Below are 19,847 nucleotides of genomic sequence, written 5' to 3'. Positions count from 1 at the left end.
CGATGTTAATGCAGGTAGCACACGTGAAGTGTTGTGCTGTCAGTTGATAAAGGCAGCTCCGTGGTATCGCAGAAGACAACAGCGGTCTGACTTCATTCTCACAATATAACCATTTATCTAGGAAAAAAAAACTGTATCGAATTTCTCCCAAATGAAAAGGAAACAAGACAGGCCGAGTACTGCAGGAACTTGGCTTTATTAGCTACTGGTGAAGGTTACACCTTGCCATCAAAAACAAAAACACACTGGACTAGTACTTGTACTCGTAGTGTTCTACCAGTACTACTAGTGTACTAGTTAGTGGGCTAGTTAGTGGTCAGAGTTCAGTTCAAGGAGGGAAACGATGGAGATTTTTCTCTTACGACTCAAAGAGTGTGATCGTGGAGGGTGTACATCATTAAACGTATAGTAAGTCTTAGCCGATTGGTTCACTCACTCCATACAACACTGACGAGAATATATATATATTTTTTTTTTGTTTGTTTTTGATTTATACACAGTAATGGGTCAGGATGTACGGGGGAGTAAAGCGAGGTCAATCTCGAAAAGAGTCCGATCGGATTTTGGGCTTCACAGGCGACACAAACTAACAAACAGGCGACAAACTCCACAAACGCTCGGCACACATTTTTCCCGCATGCTTGTTGACGTTTAAGCGGCCTCCACGTAATTGGCGGGCAGCATGCCAGTCTTGCCAGTGCGCTGCACGGTTCCGTACATCCAGCCCTCGTCGATGGACTGCACGTTCACGATGACGTCGCCGTCCTTGAAGGAAACCTCGTCGCTGTCAGCCGCCAGGTAATCGTACATGGCGCGCACCGTTTTCTGCAACCGGGTCACCGTGTTAGGACCGTATTTGGACTTTCAGAGGATTTACAAATACATTTATGTTACATACCCCGGTGGTAGAGGGGTGTGAGGGTATGGAGGAGACGGTGGTCTGCTGGGTAGCCACGGACGAGGACCTCTGCTGCAGCTCCACGGTCTTGGCATGCTGGTAACCTGCGAAGAACCAGCGTAGGAGGTCACCTTTACGAGTCACCAGTCAAACAGGCTTGTGGCCGTTCATTCGAACTTCACCCATAGAAGAGGTGACAAATCCGGAGGTGGTGACATATCCGTTGCTGTAGAGAGACAAGTGGTGGTCGGGGTCCTGGGAGATCTCCGATTTCTCATCAGCCATGCCACTCAGGGCGCTGGTGGAGCGGGAGTGCTCCTTGCTGCGGCGCTGGGCTTGGACTGGGGGTGAAACAGTCGAATTAGAGACTCCGCAAAGGTGCTCGGGAGTGAGATTCCTGTCGGTACCGTTGATTCCTACCAACCCGGGTTTGAAGAGGTATAAGTACCATGGCACCAGGCTTGCTTGTCTTACCACAAAGGTGCTCTGGAGATATTTCTTTTGACTTGAGTGCTAAGTTTTTCAGGCGAGTGAGTGTGTGGTCCAACACTGACCTACTACCAACTCAGATTCAAAGAGTCACAGGGACCACGGACCAAACAAGCTTGTTTAAGCAGTTTTGGGGACACCTTGTTTGGTTTATTCTGAATCCACTCAAACATGTCCATATATTTTGCACATGTTCACCAGATCATCCTCAACTTACCCGACATCAGGTGCAGACTCCTGGACTGGATGTTGTCCTCGGCCGGGTCGTAGTCAAACACCGAACCGGGGTTGGTACGCCACACTCGCAGATCTAAAAGAGCGCAAGGTAGCCAAATCGGGGATTCGGTCCATTTCAGTTACTCTGATCAAGGCCGAAATTCAAACCAAAGAAACTGTGACTGTGAGGCAGACGTGGTAGGCGCACACTCCACAGTGCCGACTTTCACGTAGCTTAATTACAGAGCATTGATGGATTTGATATATGAATAAATCTAGCTCCGTTTTTTGTTCTTGGAACAAATCAAACGGGTAGTGTACTGTAAACCCGGCCTAACTCAAGATGTCTTACCGGTAGTAGTCTCCTGGTCGTGCTCGACGGCGCGCCTTCTTTCCATCTCTACCACACGCCTCTGGATGCCACGGTAGCTGATATCGCTAAAGTCCTGGGTGTTCTTCTTCACACGCTCTGTTATCAGGTCGGTGATGGTGGGCGTGAAGCTGCCCTTGGTCTTCTCAAAGTCCTCGTGGTAGCGCACCTTAAACACGGATAGGGTTCGCCAAATGTGCCTCACCATAGCATATCAGAGGTGGGGGGGACTCGAGTCACATAACTTGGCTCCCGTCAGATTTAAATGACAATTTTAGGATTTGGGATTTTTTTGTTTTCAGCTACAATTTCTGAAAGACTTCGCTTGACTTGGTACTCATGAGAGGCGACTTGACCTATGACTAGCTCGGAATTTAGTGGGGAAATCGCTTCATTATTTCTACAGTACCTCACTTGAAGGTTAAGACTTGAGACTTACTTATGACTTGCATACACGTGACTTACTCCCACCTCTGCGACATTTTATGTGCCAAGAAATAACCACACGGCTCACTCCAGATATGATGCGTTGGGTCTCCCTGACGCGTCTCATCTCCGGAGTGTCCAGAACGAAGGCGGCCTTGCCCTGGACCTGCTTGCGGAAACTGTCGGAATACAGCACCTGGCGAGAAAGTAAGGAACAACTGCTGAGGCGATTTATTATTTTTTTAAAAATGTATAAATTAGCGTAGCCATTAGCACAGTTGATAGCGACAGGACACATCGACTGACTGACGAGAGACCCGAGATGATGGGATACAAGATGAATGAATTAGCGTATTTAAAAGGCGATTACACATCCCAAAAAGTTCAGCAGCAGGACAAGAGAACGTGGTACTTGACGACAAGAGGTTAGTGCTGTGGAAGTGCACAGATATGCCTCGGCTGCGGGCTTTAGACGACTACGGGGGGAATGGCAGGGAATGAATACCAAGAACCAGTGTGAAGGATTTAGCAGGATCCAGTGGTTGACAATGCATTATTAGCCGCGGGTGTTTGAGACATCATAATGGGGCTAGGATGCTAACGGGTGCCAGTGGGAAGTTCTGTGGTCGAGGTACACATTTGAAAACTCTTCTCTAATCAAAGTTTTTTAAAAATGACAACCTTACAACATCATTCTTTCCAGATTTTTTTACAAAAGTACAGCAGTTTTTTTGTGATAGCATACTACGTGAAACGTTTCAAAACTGTAGTAAACGTACCTGCAATAAAAGTCAAGGGTGATTTTGCGGTAGATAGCCCCCCCAAAAGCATTTATAACGTTCAAACATGTTTCTGCAGTGTTTCTTTTGAAAGTCACGCCGGCACCTACTGGCCTGGCATGCACATTACATCCTTTTCTGACATTTTGGGAAGTGTATGAGAACATCGGTCACCATGACATAACGTTATTTCAAAACTATTGTAAACATTACCTACACAAAAAATTCAGGGTTGATTTCACTGATTCCAGATGAACTTGGCAAAAATACTACTTTCCTATATTAGCCATTTCGAAAGCTTTTTTACTCGACTATCGACAGCTATTGTCATTTTATAAAAAATACATATGTCAGAAAGGACTCTTCATCTTTAGTTGGTTAGCTGTTAGCTTATCTGCACCCATCTATGCATCATCTCGAGACGTTTAGTGAGTTTCCATCAAGTATTTTGAGTTATGTTCGACTGACAACTTCAGGAATAGGTGTGGGTTCTGTGTAATTGACTACACAGGACTTAGCGATGGATCAAAGGCACCAAATCCTGCACACTGGACCTGGACTTGACCAAGACGACATGTTTGTTAGACAAAGGGGTTTGAGTTGCGTAAAGGCGAAAGGAAAAGTAGACGAAGAAAATTGTAGTTCTCGCTGTGCTTCTCAAGGTACCGAGCTAATGTTCTCTTGGTTCCGTTTGACTCGCTCCATCTCTGGAGTGAACACCACGGGAGTTCCCTTGGCCGAGCTGTCCTTATATAACACCTGAAATGGGGCAGAAGGGGCCAGGGGTCAGACATTGGGTACCAGAAAAAAACAACAAAAAAAACCATCACAAAACTGTAGGACTGCTTTCAACAGAGAAGCTTCCAGACAATTTGGATGGCTCACCAAAAGCAGAAAGCTTGAGAAACTGGTCCTATAGCGCAGGGGTGGGCAAAGAGCCATTAATTCAATGCAACTATTTTAAGTACAGCACTTTTTTTTTTTTTTTTATCTTTATCTAAAAATCAAATGCGGCCCTTTGCTCATCCCCGCTATGGAATTATTGAAGGCGATGGTCTCAAAAGCACACGTCACACATTAGCAAACGACATTTGCGGTCAAGCGGCACTCTAGGTGGTGGGTTAGAGGGTGGGATGTCAACTTAAGATGGGATGGAAGTCTGCGTTAGGGTTCAAGAGATGAAGATGGTTCATGTGGAGGAAAATCTGCAACTTGGATGAAGCAAGAGCGTGATCACATTGGTAAGGGAAGCGAATGTTCGCTGATGCCAACTGCGCAATTGTCCACGCTTGTTAGGAGCACACACGCTTTAGAGGGGCGTTCCACTACCGAGCTGATGTGCCTCTGGGTCTGTTTGACCCGCTTCACTTCCGGCAGGTCAGGAATGGCCGTGCCGCGATCCAGGGAGTCCCTGTATTTGATCTACCCCGAGAAGGTAGAAAGCAGGCGTCAGTCAAGAGGCCCCAAAAAATAATAATAATGATATTGTACAAAAGACAACACAGCACAGCGCCAAAAAGCACAACAGGATAGTAAGCGTTTTTGAATGACCCAAAAATAAACAAGTCAGCCCCAGATACCAGTTTCAGCCATTAACTCGAAATTTGGTGGACTGTCCATCATGACAGAACGAACGAAAAAGTCTCAAGGACCCGTAACCAAAATTAAGCAGGAAGTCAGCCTTTTTGGCTTGTACGGTGTTGGAAAATTAGAACCAAAATCAGCCCAGACGCCAGTTTCCCCGCTAACCACGAAATTGGGTGGATATCAAGGAACCATGTATGAAATTTGAGTTTTGATTTTGAGGCAGCCATTGAGAGCGAATTCCAGGGCTGATCCTAAATTTGGAAGATAGAAAAAAAAAAAAAAAATCAGCCCCTGACGACAGTTTCAACAATCAACGCAAAACTGGGGCTGCATGTCTATGATAAAACGACACACAAAAAAGCCTTAAAGACCCAAGGCCGAAATCGAACAGAAAGTTGGCCATTTTGCTTTAAAGCATTTTGAGCGAATTCCAGGGCTGATGCTTTATTCAAAGTTAGAAAAAAAAAATCCAGTTTTTCCATGTGGCGTTCCAGAGAGTCTCTGTATTTGATACGGTATACGCAAAGAAGGTAAAGAGCAAGCATCAGTCAAGACACAAAAATACATTTATAAAAAAGACAGCAAAAGCACAGCACCAAAGATGGGCCAATAAGATTTTTTTTTTTTACATCCTGGTAAATGAAGAAGCGTGTTAGCCTGCGGGGGTTATAATGTAACAGGTAACGCTTTGGATCAGACTGGAGCGAGAGTTGTTACGGTGGGTTTTTTAAGGGGGGTGAAATGAGCCAGAGGGGAGATTGGGGTTCACTCTTTTCGGGATACCGTGCTAATGTTTAGCTGATTGCGTCTAACGCGTTCCATCTCTGGCGTCGCCGACACAGATGTGCCTCGTCCCACGTCTTCCTTGTATTGCAGCTTTGGAACGAGACAAAAAAGTCAAACATGTTGGTGACACTCAAAAGTAGTTTAGAAGGGTAGAGCCCGACCGACACTGGGTTTTTGGGGTGGCAACCTGGCTTGGTCATCTATCCTTGTTCTGTTATTGTGCTAATCTGAATAACAATGCTAATTTAAAGGCATTAAAGGAGCGTGACGTTAAAAAGAAAAAAATATGCCCCCGACATAAGTTTTAGCAATCGACACACGATTGGGTGGACATGTCTACCACAACAGCATGCATGAAAAGGTTTCAAGAACCTATAATGATTTTTATTTAACAGGAATGAGTAAATTCCAGGGCTCATACTTGGTTAGAAAGTTAGGATTTTAAATCTGTTTTACAAATTAACTTGAAACTGGGTAAATGTGTTTGAAGGACCATTACCCAACATTGAACAGGAAGTTGTCCGTTTTGGTTTGAAGCAACCATTTTGGGTGAATTCCAGGGCTGATACTTTGTTAGAAAAGCAAGGGGGGGGAGGGATCAGCGCTGGAAACCAGGTTCACAAAACGCAATTGGGTGGATATATCCGTCATAGGACGCATGAAAATGTCTCAGGGAGTTTCACTAAGAACAGGACCACAGTCAGGTTGGTTTGAAGCGGCCATTTTGGGCATATTCAAAGGCTGTCAATAGTATGGACATATCTATGATGACCAGCCAGTTTTATCAGCAGCATCGGTCGGGATCTTTCTGAAAGACGTCAATTCAAGCAAGCGGATTATTTGCGAAACTATGTAAAGGATTATAATTTGGAGAAAAGTCAGTTCCAAACAACAGCCAACATCAGTCAAGAGGGAGGATGATAGCGCGAGAATCTTAGTTAGGGTGGAAGATGTGAAGTGCTGCCCTTCCAAGTTGGGAAAGGCATTTGGGGAAGGTCAGAGGATTGCAGGGGGCGATGACTGTAAGCATGTAAGAGGAGGGGGACACAAGGAGATCTTTCCTCTACCGAGCTGATATTCTTCTGGGTTTCTCGGACCCGCTTCACCTCGGGGAGGTCTGGTATGGCCGTGGCTTGACACAGAGAATCCTTGTACTGTATCTGCCCATTGCAAAAATGTTACACAGGTACAAAGTCAAAGACAAAGCTCACTAACGTGCGCATCCGTTCACTCACAATGTTAGTGTCAACATCAAAACAGGCAGTTTAGAGCTCGTGAATCGGGAAAACAAGACTGATGTTGTTAACGGTTCCGAAAACTATCAGAGTCTTTGGTAGGCTATCACTAATACAGGCGTGCCTCGTCGTCTTTGTATTACAGCAAAATCTCCACGTTGAAGTGTTTTGTGTCACCAAGTCAACAGGTTTGTCCACTTTCTTTGTTGATACTTGATTGACAGTCCAATCTCCAAAGACTTTATGACACTGACTAACTCGACATATGAAAACCTTGCAAAAACCTGACAAACTGTTGACGCCTCCGTACTGAGCATCTGATATCGACAATATTGGTCGGGAACTTGCCGTTGATGGAAAAAATCAAATTGAAGCAGGCGGATTATTTGAAGAAATATTGAAGGGATTATCATTTGAAGGAAAGTCAGTTCCAAACAAAGTCAAACACTGGTCAAGAGGAGGGAGTGATGATACAATAATCTTAGTTAGGATGGAAGATGTGAAGTGCTGGACTTCCGCGTTGGGAAGGTGGGAGGACAGTAGGGCTGATGATTGTATGGCGGGTAAAGAGGAGGGGTCATAAAAAGATGGGATCCTCTACCGAGCTGATATTCTTCTGGGTTTCTCGGACCCGCTTCACCTCGGGGAGGTCTGGTATGGCCGTGGCTTGACTCAGAGAATCCTTGTACTGTATCTGCCCGTTGCAAAATGTTACACAGATACAAAGTCAAAGACAAAGCTCACAAATGTGTCCTCCCGTTCACTCGCAAAGTTAGTGTCAACATCAATACGGGCAGCGTAGAGCTCGTGAATTGGGAAAACAAGACTGAAGTTGTTCATTTATATGAAAGAACACCTTTCCAAAAACGATCAAAGTCTCTAGTAGGCTATCACTAATACAGGCGTCCCTCGTCGTCTTTGTATTACAGTTTGGAAAGAAAGAAAAAGTCAACTCTAAGTACTTTGGACTTCACAATGACTGTTACTGGGATTTGGGCCACTGATCCCACATTATATCTTCTAATGTTTGAAGAACAAACTAATCATATGCAGCATTCTGTTGTTGTACTTTTAGTGATAAGACTTCTGTTGTGCTAAAATTGCTGCATACAAATAACTATTGAGACCGACCTTTGTAGTAGGCCTACTCTGTCTGCAAAATCTCCACGTTCAAGTGTTTTGTGTCATCAAGTCAAAAAGTTTGCCCACTTTCTTTGTTGATACTTGATTGACAGTCCAATCTCCAAAGACTTTATGTCACTGACTAACTCGACATATGAAAACATCTACAAATGATATGGTAGTTGCAAAAATCTGACAAACTGTTGACGCCTCCGTACTGAGCAGATGATATCGAAAATATTGGTCGGGAACTTGCCTTCGATGTAAAAAGCATTGTCAAGCAGGTGGATTATTTGAAGAAATATTGAAGGGATTATCATTGTAGGAAAGTCAGTTCCAAACAAAGTCAAACACTGGTCAAGAGGAGGGAGTGATGATACAATAATCTTAGTTAGGATGGAAGATGTGGAGTACTGGACTTCCGCATTGGGAAGGTGGGAGGACTGTAGGGCTGATGATTGTATGGCGGGTAAAGAGTAGGGGTCATAAAAAGATGGGATCCTCTACCGAGCTGATATTCTTCTGGGTTTCTCGGACCCGCTTCACCTCGGGAAGATCTGGTATGGCCGTGGCTTGACTCAGAGAATCCTTGTACTGTATCTGCCCGTTGCAAAATGTTACACAGATACAAAGTCAAAGACAAAGCTCACAAATGTGTCCATCCGTTCACTCACAAAATTAGTGCCAACATCAATACGGGTAGCGTAGGGCTCGTGAATTGGGAAAACAAGACTGAAGTTGTTAATTTATATGAAAGAACACCTTTCCAAAAACGATCAAAGTCTCGGGTAGGCTATCACTAATACAGGCGTGCCTCGCCGTCTTTGTATTACAGCTTGGAAAGAAAGAAAAAGTCAATTTTAAGTACTTTGGATTTAACAACGACTGTTACTGGGATTAGGGCCACTGTTTCCAGATTATATCTCCTAATGTTTGAAGAACTAACTATATACAGCATTATGTTGTTGTACTTTTAGAGATAAGCCTTCTGTTGTGCTAAAATTCAAGACAGTGACATGTCGCCAATATGTTCTACATCTGCTGCGCACAAATAACTATCGATACCGGCCTTTGTAGTACTGTCGGCAAAATCTCCACGAAGTGTTTTGCGTCACCAAGTCAACAAGTTTCTGCACTTTCTTTGTTCATACTTGATTGACAGTCCAATCTCCGAAGATTTTATGTCACTGACTAACTCGACATATGAAAACATCTCCAAAAGACATGGTAGTTGCAAAAACCCGACAAACTGTTGATGCCTCCGTACTGAGCAGATGATATCGACAATACTGGTTGGGAACTTGCCTTCGATGTAAAAACCATTGTCAAGCAGCCGGGTTATTTGAAGAAATATTGAAGGGATTATCATTTGAAGGAAAGTCAGTTCCAAACAAAGTCAAACACTGGTCAAGAGGAGGGAGTGATGATACAATAATCTTAGTTAGGATGGAAGATGTGAAGTACTGGACTTCCACGTTGGGAAGGTGGGAGGACTGTAGGGCTGATGATTGTATGGCGGGTAAAGAGTAGGGGTCATAAAAAGATGGGATCTTCTACCGAGCTGATATTCTTCTGGGTTTCTCGGACCCGCTTCACCTCGGGAAGATCTGGTATGGCCGTACCTTGACTCAGAGAATCCTTGTACTGTATCTGCCCGTTGCAAAATATGTCACACAGGTACAAAGTCAAAGACTACCCCCACAAAGAAGTCCATCGGTTCACTCACAAGATTAGTGTCCGTTTCAATACAGGCAGCTAGTTTGTTTTTAAAGGTAATTATTCCAGGTTTAGATTGGATTAATCGTTAAATTGTGAGAACGAGAGAGGGGAAAATAATTGAGGTTATTAACTTGTGTGAACCAGTTTCGAATCATTGCATCCATAACAAAGGGTATCCTCTCCGTAAATGTTAGAATGAGGTATGACCAGGATCCATAAGATACATTTTCTGGACATTCAGTATAAAAAAAACAGTAAAAATCTCAAAGACAACGACACTTGTCTACTGTCTGCTCTCAAGCCTCAATGCCTCATTCGAGTTTGAAACAGTTAGTTAGGGCGACTTCCAGTTCTTCACTACATGCCCTGGAGTGTCAGTGTCCTGATCAAGGCTTAAGATGGGCGTACTAAGCCTGTTTCGGACGAATCTGCCCTCCAGCTCTTTTTTGGGGGGGCCAATTTCATACAACTGATTGGTTTCTGGTGCTTCAGAAAATCAATTGGTCCTGGAGGTGATCTGGTACAACTGAAATGTATGTCATGTTTAAAATTGTATAGAGTAAGACACAATTTAGCAAATTTATGCAAAAAAGTCCTCTGGCTTTAACCTGATCCAACAACCGGTTTCCACAAGTTAACAGGACTATTACTACGCGGATTCCAGGAACCAATTAATAAACACGGTTAATGGAAGAGAAGCCAAGTTTAGGAAATCCCAAGTTTAGGGGGTACTGGATTAAAATGAAAGTCAAGGGAAGAGTAGCGTCATATTTTGAGGGGAATATGGAGGGATGGCTCAAAGAAGGTCTCGAGGTGGAGTACCGTGCTAAAGTTCTTCTGGTTTCGTTTAACCCTCTCCATCTCAGGGGTTTTGGGCAAAGCCGTTCCTCCTCCCAAATCCTCTTTGTACTGAATCTTTTTTCGTGGATGGATGAGAAGCGAAAGAAGAAGCAGTAAATAGTCTGACGATCCTTTGTTTGGACCAGAAAACTCGAGCGCATTTGAGACGTCCAAGCATTTGTTGTCAGTTTGTACCATTTCATAGGACTTACCTCACAGTTGAGGGCTTTTACAGATAAACAATATTTGGACAAACAAATAAATGTGCAGAGGTCCCTTGACTTACGGAATTTTTCAAGTTACTAGCTATAGCTTGGTGATTTCAGTCAATTATTTTTTTACATTCTCATTTGTTATGTTTGATTATGTCTTAAGACTATGCACTGCTATTTACATTTATTAAACTGGAGGGGATGAACTGAATTTCAATGCACTCTAATTGAGAAAAATGATTTGATATACAAATCAATCAAGTTCCAAGCTTGGTCACCGAACGAATATGACTTGTAAGTCGAGGCACCGCTGCATTAACGGCATCACCACACAGTAGCCAAAGGTTAGCTGCGATGCATTGCTAACACAATGATGTCATTATTTTGAAAGAGAAAAACACAAGGATGAACTGATTAGATTCTGGTTAAAGATGGACAAAGAAGAAAAAAAGTGTTAAGAGTCGGTGTTAAATGATATATCATGGAGTAGATACCAAGCTGAAATTCTTCGTATTTTCTTTAACGCGAAGAATTTCAGGGGTGATTACAGCAGACCCTTTGCCCTTTATGATGTGTTTTAGGTCAGTCTGGTACTGAAGCTACGGGGAGAAAACACACAGTTAAAAGAAAAAAAGAAAGGACAACATCCATACTCTCACGTTTCATATAAATAACAAGTATTTATATAGATTAATGATTACGGAAAAGACACAGATCAAAGTGAGGACCAGGTACACTCTCAAACCTTTTGGGTCCAGGGACCCTTTCCAGGAGAGAAATTCTTCTAACGTCTCACTTACTCATAGTCATAATCAAAAAATACGCCCTTGTGCTAAAAAAAAATAAAAATAATAATAATCTTTTGATTGTCCGGAGTAGTAATTGTTTTTTTTAAATAATTCCACATCATTTGTTGCAACCTATTTCGTGGACCCCCAAGCTATAGCTCACAGGCCCCCAAGGGCCCCCCTGCCCCCCAGTTTGAGAACCACGACTACAAACCACCGTTGTACTTACAGTGCTGAAGTTCTTCTGGTTCTCACGGACTCTCTGCATCTCAGGGGTGTCCAGAACAGGGACATAGTGGCACATGGTCTTCTCGGCATCTTCTTTGTACTTTTTCTGTTGGGACAACCACACTCCGGTTTTGCACGCCGACCCAAGATCGGATTCTGCCGGGTGGCGGACAACCCACCTGGCTGACGATGTTCTTCATCTGCTGAGCGTGGATGATGTCCGGAGTGTCGATAACGGTGGTGTAGCTGGCTCGGTCCATCTCGGCCGTGTGCTTGTACTTGATCTGATGAACGGAGACGTCGGGATTATCGGAACCATTGTGGCGCAATAGCAACTCTTAAAAAGGATGAAATTCCATCCGAACGTACTCACATTGGAAAAGCAAAAGAATTACTCAGTCTGACCAGAAAACAGTCATGGCCGACAATCATAAATGTTGAACCTGTTCAATATTTACGATCACAAATCTGCATGTGTGTGGTCAAATGATTTTCAACAACTTGTGGTGTGGGGTGTGTGAAAAAGGGATTATCCTGTGCTATGTGATGTGTTGAGAGTGATTCTTATATGGTGTGTGCTAATAGTGCTAATGTGGAGTGATTATCCTGTGGTATGGGGTAAATTGAAAATTATTATCCAATAGTGTAGGTCGTGTTCACACTGATAAAAAACTGTGGTGTGGGTCGTGTAAAGAGGGATTATCATGTGGTGTGGGATGTGTTGATTTAAGAGTGACTATCCTGTAGGGTGGGGTTTCTTAAGAGTGATTAAACCTGTAGTGTGGAGTGTGTTACGAGTGATTAATCAGTGGTGTTGGCGGTGTTAAGTGACTTCCTCCCTGATCTGCTCGGAAAACGGCCAGTACTAACAATTGAACAAACATATTCGATATTTACGCTTGCAAATTCTTGCGTGTGGATTTGTTCCAATTGTCCGTATGTTTTTTTTTACCCCGCTTAAGATGTTAAAAATCGGTTGACCACATATAAGGATTTGTGATCATGAATATTAGACAGGTTTCACATTTACGACTTTCTGCACCAACTGTTTCCCGGACAGATCAGGGAGGAAAAATGCCTCTTGACACATCCCAACACCGCGGGATAATTATTCAGGATAATCTTGAGGGACATCCGATCGAGTAAAGATGTTTACGTAGAGCATAAATCTGTGTTTGGAAACATCGAAGGTTTGATTCTGACCTGACTGAGGATGTCGGTGGCGTTCCTCGCCCGCATGAAGTCCGGGGTGTCGGTGGCCAACGCCAACAATCCCTTGCCCTTAATCTCGTGCTCCAGCGACTTCTTGTACTCTCTCTGCAAACGTCAGGCGAAGGAAGAAAAAAAAATGCCTTGCTTAAAGGCGGCCGAAGCCAGCGATGAAGTTTTTCTATTCATTCACATTGAGCGTGGGGGCGGGGGGTGGCTGCAAAACCAGAACACTCGAAGGGTTAGTGGAATGCTTTTAAAAGAAAGCCAAGAAAAAGAAGACCAACACACAAGTGGTAGAGCGGACAGCAGATCTTCGGTTAAAGCTGGAAAAAAAAAAGTTGATATTGAAGGAAAGTGGGTCAAATTTGTGATTTGGGGCTGATTTCACAAGTCTAACGACGAATTACAGAGGGATGGGAATGTCGTTGGTTCTGTTGCCGGTGCTGTTGGTGAAAACCATTTAAGGTATTAAACAAAGACAAGAAAATGACAGAAAAAATGTGTATGGTCTCGTGGTCATTGTATTAGGAATTCAAACGCACGATTGTGTGTGTTAAAAATAGAAGAAGTTGAGTACACGGAAGATGAGGCAACACTCTTATTTTTTTTAGAAAGAGAAAACATGGCTGAAATGTTAGTGATGTCATCAAGCAGTGACACAAGAGTTTGCCCCTTATTTTTAGTGCTGCGGTCACGAGCAGTTAAGGAAGAGGCTCGGACGCCCGCCGTCCCGCCAGCCATGCGGTCGGTCGTACCTCGCACAGGATTTGAGTGGCATTCCTTGCTCTCAAAAGCTCGGGAGTTTCCTCCAGCACAGTTAGCCCTTTACCCTTCACGCCCTCCTCTAGATCCCTCCTGTACTCTTTCTACAGGATGGAAAAAGAACAGAGAGACTGCGGAGGGCAGGCCAGGCAAAAAAAAACCAAAAACAAGTCCAGCGCAAAGTCACCGGGCATCCCCCCTGTGGCGAAAGCCAATAAACATTCAAATTGGAAGGGGAGACACCAGTGACTTTGGCAAGAATCCTGATAACCAACTGTGAATCGACATTGGATCAGACGGCATGAAAAGACGACTTTCACTTCAACAACATAGTACAAATCCACGGTGCATGCGGCTGCAAAAGGGAAAGGGTACAAAGTGAAAGGAGATGCAGGTTGATATGGAGATTCTGGAACATGGTTTGATTAATGTGTTGTGACGTAACATGCAAGTGTAACTGACACGGCGGACACGCCAAACAAACACACCACAGCCCTTTGGCTGTCGGTTCTTTGTAAAGCGGAAGGGTTGGGCTGCAGAGTAGTGGGGCGAGATTTAAATCGGCAGTGCGTAACTCTGGAACGCCAAAGAATGATCACACATTGGATCAAGTTTTTTCATGTAGGTTACATTTATGACGTAAAAAACGGCTTTGAGACGGCTCATGTTGCAACGTTTCGTCAAAATGACCGCTAATTTACGGAAATGTCCGGAAAAGCTGTAATGTGCATGCCAGGCCAGTAGGCGGCAGATTAAAGGAATGCTATAAATGCAGACGAAAAAAAGGTTTTCATGGCAACATAAAACGGTAAAAAAAACAACAACTTGACTTTGTTTACCTTTTCAGTCTCTAAAACAGTGAAGTGACGTAAACAGACGCTTGAAACGACAATGTTGCTACTCACTGTATTGAGGGAGTCTACCTTCCGATACGTTTACGTAACTATGCGCTCGGTTAGCGTTAACTTGTCGGCCAGGAGTGTCGCGGTTACGCACTGTGACTTAAAATCTTTCATTTCGACATTGAAGTTACCAAAGCAAGAAAACATCTTTAGTGCTACTTCATTAGCATTTTGTGTTTAGTGGGTATAATGTGGGTTCATTCACAAAAATGGCGATGAGAGAAAAACGGGGGGTATGGTCGTGAGCTAGTATGATTACAGGGGAAGTGGGGGGGGGGGGGGGCGAAGGTAGAGGTACTGGGGGTCAGTCAGGGGGTCCTTTGGTTACCTCACTGGCTATTTTGGTGGCATGTCTGACATGTATCATGGCGGGCGTGACTTCCAAGCCCGAGAGGTTCTTGCCCCTCATGGTCTCCTCAAAATCCTTCTTATAGTCTTTCTAGCGGCCGCAAACATAAGACAGGAACACACGCACACGTCACATACATACCTGACGCCGCTCTGTGTGTGTGTTGTCGTGTTGGCTAAAATGAACTGATTATGGTTCATATTACTGCCGGTTGGACAATAAATCATCAAAATAACTATATTTCTGACAGTTAGATAAAAAAAATATGTCTACTATTACAACAAAAAAAACCTAATAAAATTATATTCATGCCAATTAGATTAAAAATAAAGAAATGAGAAATATTACTCAGAATTTGACATACAAAACAAAAAATATATTACTGCCAATTTGATTAGGAAATAAAACAACAACAAATTCTACCTATTAGATTACAATTTTTTTTCTAAATGACAAAATAATAATGTGCAGTTATTCAATTCAGACTGTGGAACAAAAACAATGATGACATAAAAATTAGACATTCAAACAGGACGATCACGACACGTTTTCCTTCACTGCGCCGTGTTCACCCTGCACACGTGAAGATCCGACCACACGTTACACGCGCAAACGCGCTTACCTGGCTCTGCATGTGCTGAGCCTCCTTGGCAGTCACGTATGTTGGCGTCTCAAAGTCCAGCATGGCCTTGCCCCTCTCCTTCTCGTACTTCTCCTTGTACTTCACCTGTTCACAGCAATATTTCTATCACGATGCTTGCAAACGCAACGGAATAAATTCATCACTTGGATTACAATTGGCCAAGTAACAGTGGTTGGAAGGAATCGAGTACAAATACTTCAGCCATCTGAGGTTGTTCCGAGGCTGTTTTCTTTTTTTTTTTTTTTTTTGTCGGTAGGACTTACTATGCTCTGCAGTTCCGAAGCATCCTTGTGATGGAGCTGCTCGGGTGTGTCGGGAATCATGTGGTAGTGACCCCTACTCTCCTCAAACTTCCTCTTGTAGCAGTACTATGGTGCAACGCCCGGTCAAAAAGCAGCAAAAAACAGGAATTCCACGACTATGCAACTTGCAGTGGAAGGGTGAGCGGGTTCTTAGTGATGTCAAATCAATTACCGGTAATATGATTTAAAAAAAAAAAAATGAATTGAAAAATTGATTTGAGTGAAATTATATTTCTGATGAAGAGATTAATAAATAAATAAATTACATTTATCTGCCTATTCCCTAAATAATTAAATACACACGCATATATACATGTATACTAGGGATGTCACAATATTCAAATGTCACGATACGATAATATCACGATATGAACCTCACGAAATGATAATTATCACGGTAGTGTGGGGAGGTGATATCGTATCGTGACATTTGGATATTGTGGCAGCCCTAATACATACATAAATAAACATATATCATTTGTATATATTGTATGTATATATATACATACATATATACTGTGTATATATATATATATATATATACTGTGTGTATATATATGTATACAGTATATATATATATACTGTATGTATATATATATACATACATTTATATATATATATATATATACATACATATATACATACATTCATATATATATATATACATACATACATACATACATACATATATATATATGTATATATACATACATATATCAGTTGATTAGATGGATAAATATGCTTGTTAAAGAAACCTGAAGTTTTGAGTTACATGAGGAATTAGATTTTGAATTTTTAAAAAAGGCAGGTTTAAAAAAAAAAAAAAAAAAAAGTAAGTGCTAGTAGTACTGGAGCTGGGAGATGAGGGGAGTATGGATCACTACCAGATGAAGTCACAGAATTTAAGCCATGAATGGATGGAGGGAGATGTCACTGAGTGTTACACAGGAAGTGGCCAGCTAGCCATTTCCTGTCAGTGGATCGAAGATAGCGCGATTGAATTGGTTAACAATATCTTACGTCACTGGACAGCCTGCTGGTGCTCAGGCCATGCTGCATGGACAGAGACTCGGCCATGTCGGTCACAGGCTTGTGGAGCTTCTTCAGGTCACTTTTGTACTTCACCTGCAACAAAAGCGACACCGTTCCACCACGGAGGCGTGTCCATCCTGCCATGGAGTTGTGACGGCGCCACCTACCTCGCTAGCCAGCGTGTGGGCGTCCTTGTAGGTCTTGTAAGCCTTACTCTCCTTCATGTCATACTGCGGTCTCTTTCCCTTCATTTCCTTGTCAAACTTCTGCCTGTACTTCAGCTAGTGGGGCGGTCAAAACAGAAGACTGTCAAGAAATGTCCACATCAACAACGAATTACAAGTTGCATTCTTTGTAACTGAGTATGAGGACTAAGCATTCCCAAGTTTTTTAAGAATCCACATGAACACCCAATGAATCTCATATATAACAAAAATATATATGAAGAGAATAGTTTCATCTAAGGATGAAACAGTGGTTAAGAGTTTTACGTTTTGTGTTGTTTCAGAAAGTAAGTGAAATGGATGAGTAAATATGCAATCTCTGGTCTGAACAGACGTCAACTTTATGTCGCCAGCTCAGTGGCGCCCTTTACAGGAAACGTTCAGCTGTTCTTCTTTCCCAGCAGCGGACTCAGCCGGACAGTCAGACGGACACACCGTGCGTGAGTTAGCAGCTAGCGTGGCGTTAACCTCCTTACATCACTTGTCACCGCACTCATTTTCTTAATGTGGCGCATCTGCGGGGTGTCGTAGGAGGCCATTCCGTGGGGGGAAGGCTTGGCCTATACCCAAGCGCAGCCGGATGGTTTGCGGCATGAGACGACAAGGACGATGAAGAAGACAACATAGACGGTGAAGACAACATGAAAATGGCTCTGGTGGACACAATGACAGTGAAGCATGGACTGAAACAAGGATGGGGAAGGACACAAGCTTCCGGACAGAATTAGCAGAGCTGGCAGGACATGAATAGATGGATGGATGGATGGATGGTTCAAAAGACATGAGAAAAATGGTTGGTTGGCCCGGCGGCGAAGGACAGAAGCTTGTGGCCGAGCTGCTCCTCAGTCAGTTTGAGTTCTTCCTACCTGGCTGTTGAGCTTGCAGACTTCTGTGGCCAGCTCGATGTCTGGCCGGTGGGCCAGAGAACCTCCGCGGCTGGCCTCTTCACGGGCCTTGTTGCGGTAGCCGATCTGACGAGACAATGTACCGTTAAAATTGTAGAATAAAACGATATTTTGGACCATTAGGTAAAAAAAACAAAAACAAAAAAAAAACTATTTGTAATAAAATATAATTCACTTTTTTAAAAATTATGTTTTTCTTCCAGTGAGATTAAATAACAATTACTGTATTATTTTTGTCGGTGACCAATTTTTTTTTTTTTTAATAATTATATTTCTGCCAATTTGATTAATAAACTAAATCAATGCAATTTATACACACAATAATACGATACCCCTGCAGGTTAAAATAAAATTTAAATGATATTTTTCGGCCAATTAGATAAAAACACATTTAAAAAAAATATATATATATATATGAATACATGTCTGTCTATCTATCTATTGAGAGAGAGAGAGAGAGAGAGAGAGAGTTTGGCCCATTACATCGCTAACGAGTTTGGCGGTCTGCGTGGCCTTCTTGATGTCAGGTCGATCCACCACAGCGGTGGTGTAGTGAAGCTTGGCTTTGGCGCTCTTCTTATAGTCCAGCTGAAACACCAACAATTTTCAAGAATAAAACTGTACCTAAATAATGTTTCAAGTAAATGTGTTACACACACGAAAAAAGTACCGATATAACTGCACAACAAAATGTTCTTAAAGATTAAAACGTATTGAACTTCAATACACACAGTTTAAAAAATGTATGGTACATGAAAAGTACCCCAAAAAATACTGGGAAAACAAAAGTGTAACTGGATGGAAAATTAAGTTCTATACAATGAAACTGTACTTAGGCAGTGATTCTTTTGGGCGCCACTAGAGGGAGCCAGTCAATCACTTTTCAAGACTCACAGAGCTAAACGAAAGAATTCGGACTCAGCCGGACTCACATTGCTCTGTTTCTTGGCGACATCCATGGCGTGCTGGATGTCGGGCGGTACGCACATGTTGTTGTATATCGACTTGCCTTTCTCCTTCTCGAACTTGGCTTTGTACACGTTCTGCAGAACAGAAGTCGAGATCAGCCGAGGCTTCGAGAGGTGGCGAGAAAGCAAGAAAGGAGATGATACCTTGCTGACGAGTTTGTTGATCTCCTTGCTGTGGGCCGTGTCCCGGGTCTGCGGCATGATGGTGAAGGACCCCGACTGCATTAGCTTTTTACTGACCGCCTTGTACTTGCTCTGTGGGAAGACCAGCATGAAGGACCGGGCCATCCGATTGCGGATGTTTTCTCCACAGGGGGATCCAACTTACCTCGGACGACAGGTTGCGCACCGCCTTAGAGTGGAGGATCTGGGGGGTGTCCGCCACAGGCAGGTAGTGGCCCCTTGCCTTCTCATACTTCATTTTATATTTGAGCTACATAAAGAAGAGTCATTTACCCAAAGTGTAGCATGAAAGAAGTAATTCGCTGGTGACATTGCAGACTCTGACTTACTATAAACCGTCTTTATATGGGACATATAATGAAAAAGTGACTTAAGTACCGGCGCAAGGATCCTCCAGTTACGATGGTCCAGACAGTCGACATTTTGAGGTTATGAATACGCGTGTGAGAGTTTTACATACAAATTGTTACTGTAATCATGACTTCTCGACTGTGTTAGCGTGGATGGGTGATGATTCAATCTTACGTACAAATTCTTTGATAAGGTGACAATACAAACAAACCAACTGCAGTCAATAATTCTAACTAACTGACTCGCTAGCTAGATAGCTAGCTAACTAGCTAAATAACTTTTAAAACTAGCTAATGAACAAAATCATGCAGTATTATAG

General features: G+C 42.9%; 1 protein-coding gene across 10 annotated transcripts in view; it reads right to left on the bottom strand.

The window, feature by feature from the left end:
• Nucleotides 1-177: 177 nt before the first annotated feature.
• Nucleotides 178-19,847, bottom strand: part of neb (nebulin) — a 70,637-nt gene continuing 50,967 nt past the window's right edge. Inside the window, exons 113-141 of one of the 10 annotated variants that reach the window (XM_086050779.1) lie at nt 19,323-19,427; nt 19,139-19,249; nt 18,959-19,069; nt 18,510-18,614; nt 17,988-18,092; nt 17,065-17,178; nt 16,886-16,990; nt 15,827-15,931; nt 15,543-15,647; nt 14,900-15,010; nt 13,663-13,773; nt 12,899-13,012; nt 11,875-11,979; nt 11,697-11,801; nt 11,174-11,278; nt 10,450-10,542; nt 9,466-9,558; nt 8,416-8,508; nt 7,388-7,480; nt 6,619-6,711; nt 5,549-5,641; nt 4,508-4,600; nt 3,845-3,937; nt 2,488-2,595; nt 1,956-2,142; nt 1,605-1,697; nt 1,081-1,239; nt 899-1,002; nt 178-825 (exon numbers count right to left, since the gene is read on the bottom strand). In XM_086050779.1, coding sequence (XP_085906905.1) covers nt 652-825; nt 899-1,002; nt 1,081-1,239; nt 1,605-1,697; nt 1,956-2,142; nt 2,488-2,595; nt 3,845-3,937; nt 4,508-4,600; nt 5,549-5,641; nt 6,619-6,711; nt 7,388-7,480; nt 8,416-8,508; nt 9,466-9,558; nt 10,450-10,542; nt 11,174-11,278; nt 11,697-11,801; nt 11,875-11,979; nt 12,899-13,012; nt 13,663-13,773; nt 14,900-15,010; nt 15,543-15,647; nt 15,827-15,931; nt 16,886-16,990; nt 17,065-17,178; nt 17,988-18,092; nt 18,510-18,614; nt 18,959-19,069; nt 19,139-19,249; nt 19,323-19,427 — 3,186 coding nt within the window. In that variant the 3' untranslated portion in view covers nt 178-651. The other 9 variants (XM_086050771.1, XM_086050773.1, XM_086050774.1 and 6 more) reach the window with 9 other exon arrangements.

Source organism: Filicampus tigris, chromosome 14 (assembly GCF_054856515.1).
Source record: "Filicampus tigris isolate MCC_2025a chromosome 14, RoL_Ftig_1.0, whole genome shotgun sequence".
Taxonomy (NCBI): Eukaryota; Metazoa; Chordata; class Actinopteri; order Syngnathiformes; family Syngnathidae; genus Filicampus; species Filicampus tigris.
The sequence above is the reverse complement of the archived record's forward strand: the minus strand, read 5'-3'. Positions and strand labels throughout refer to the sequence as shown.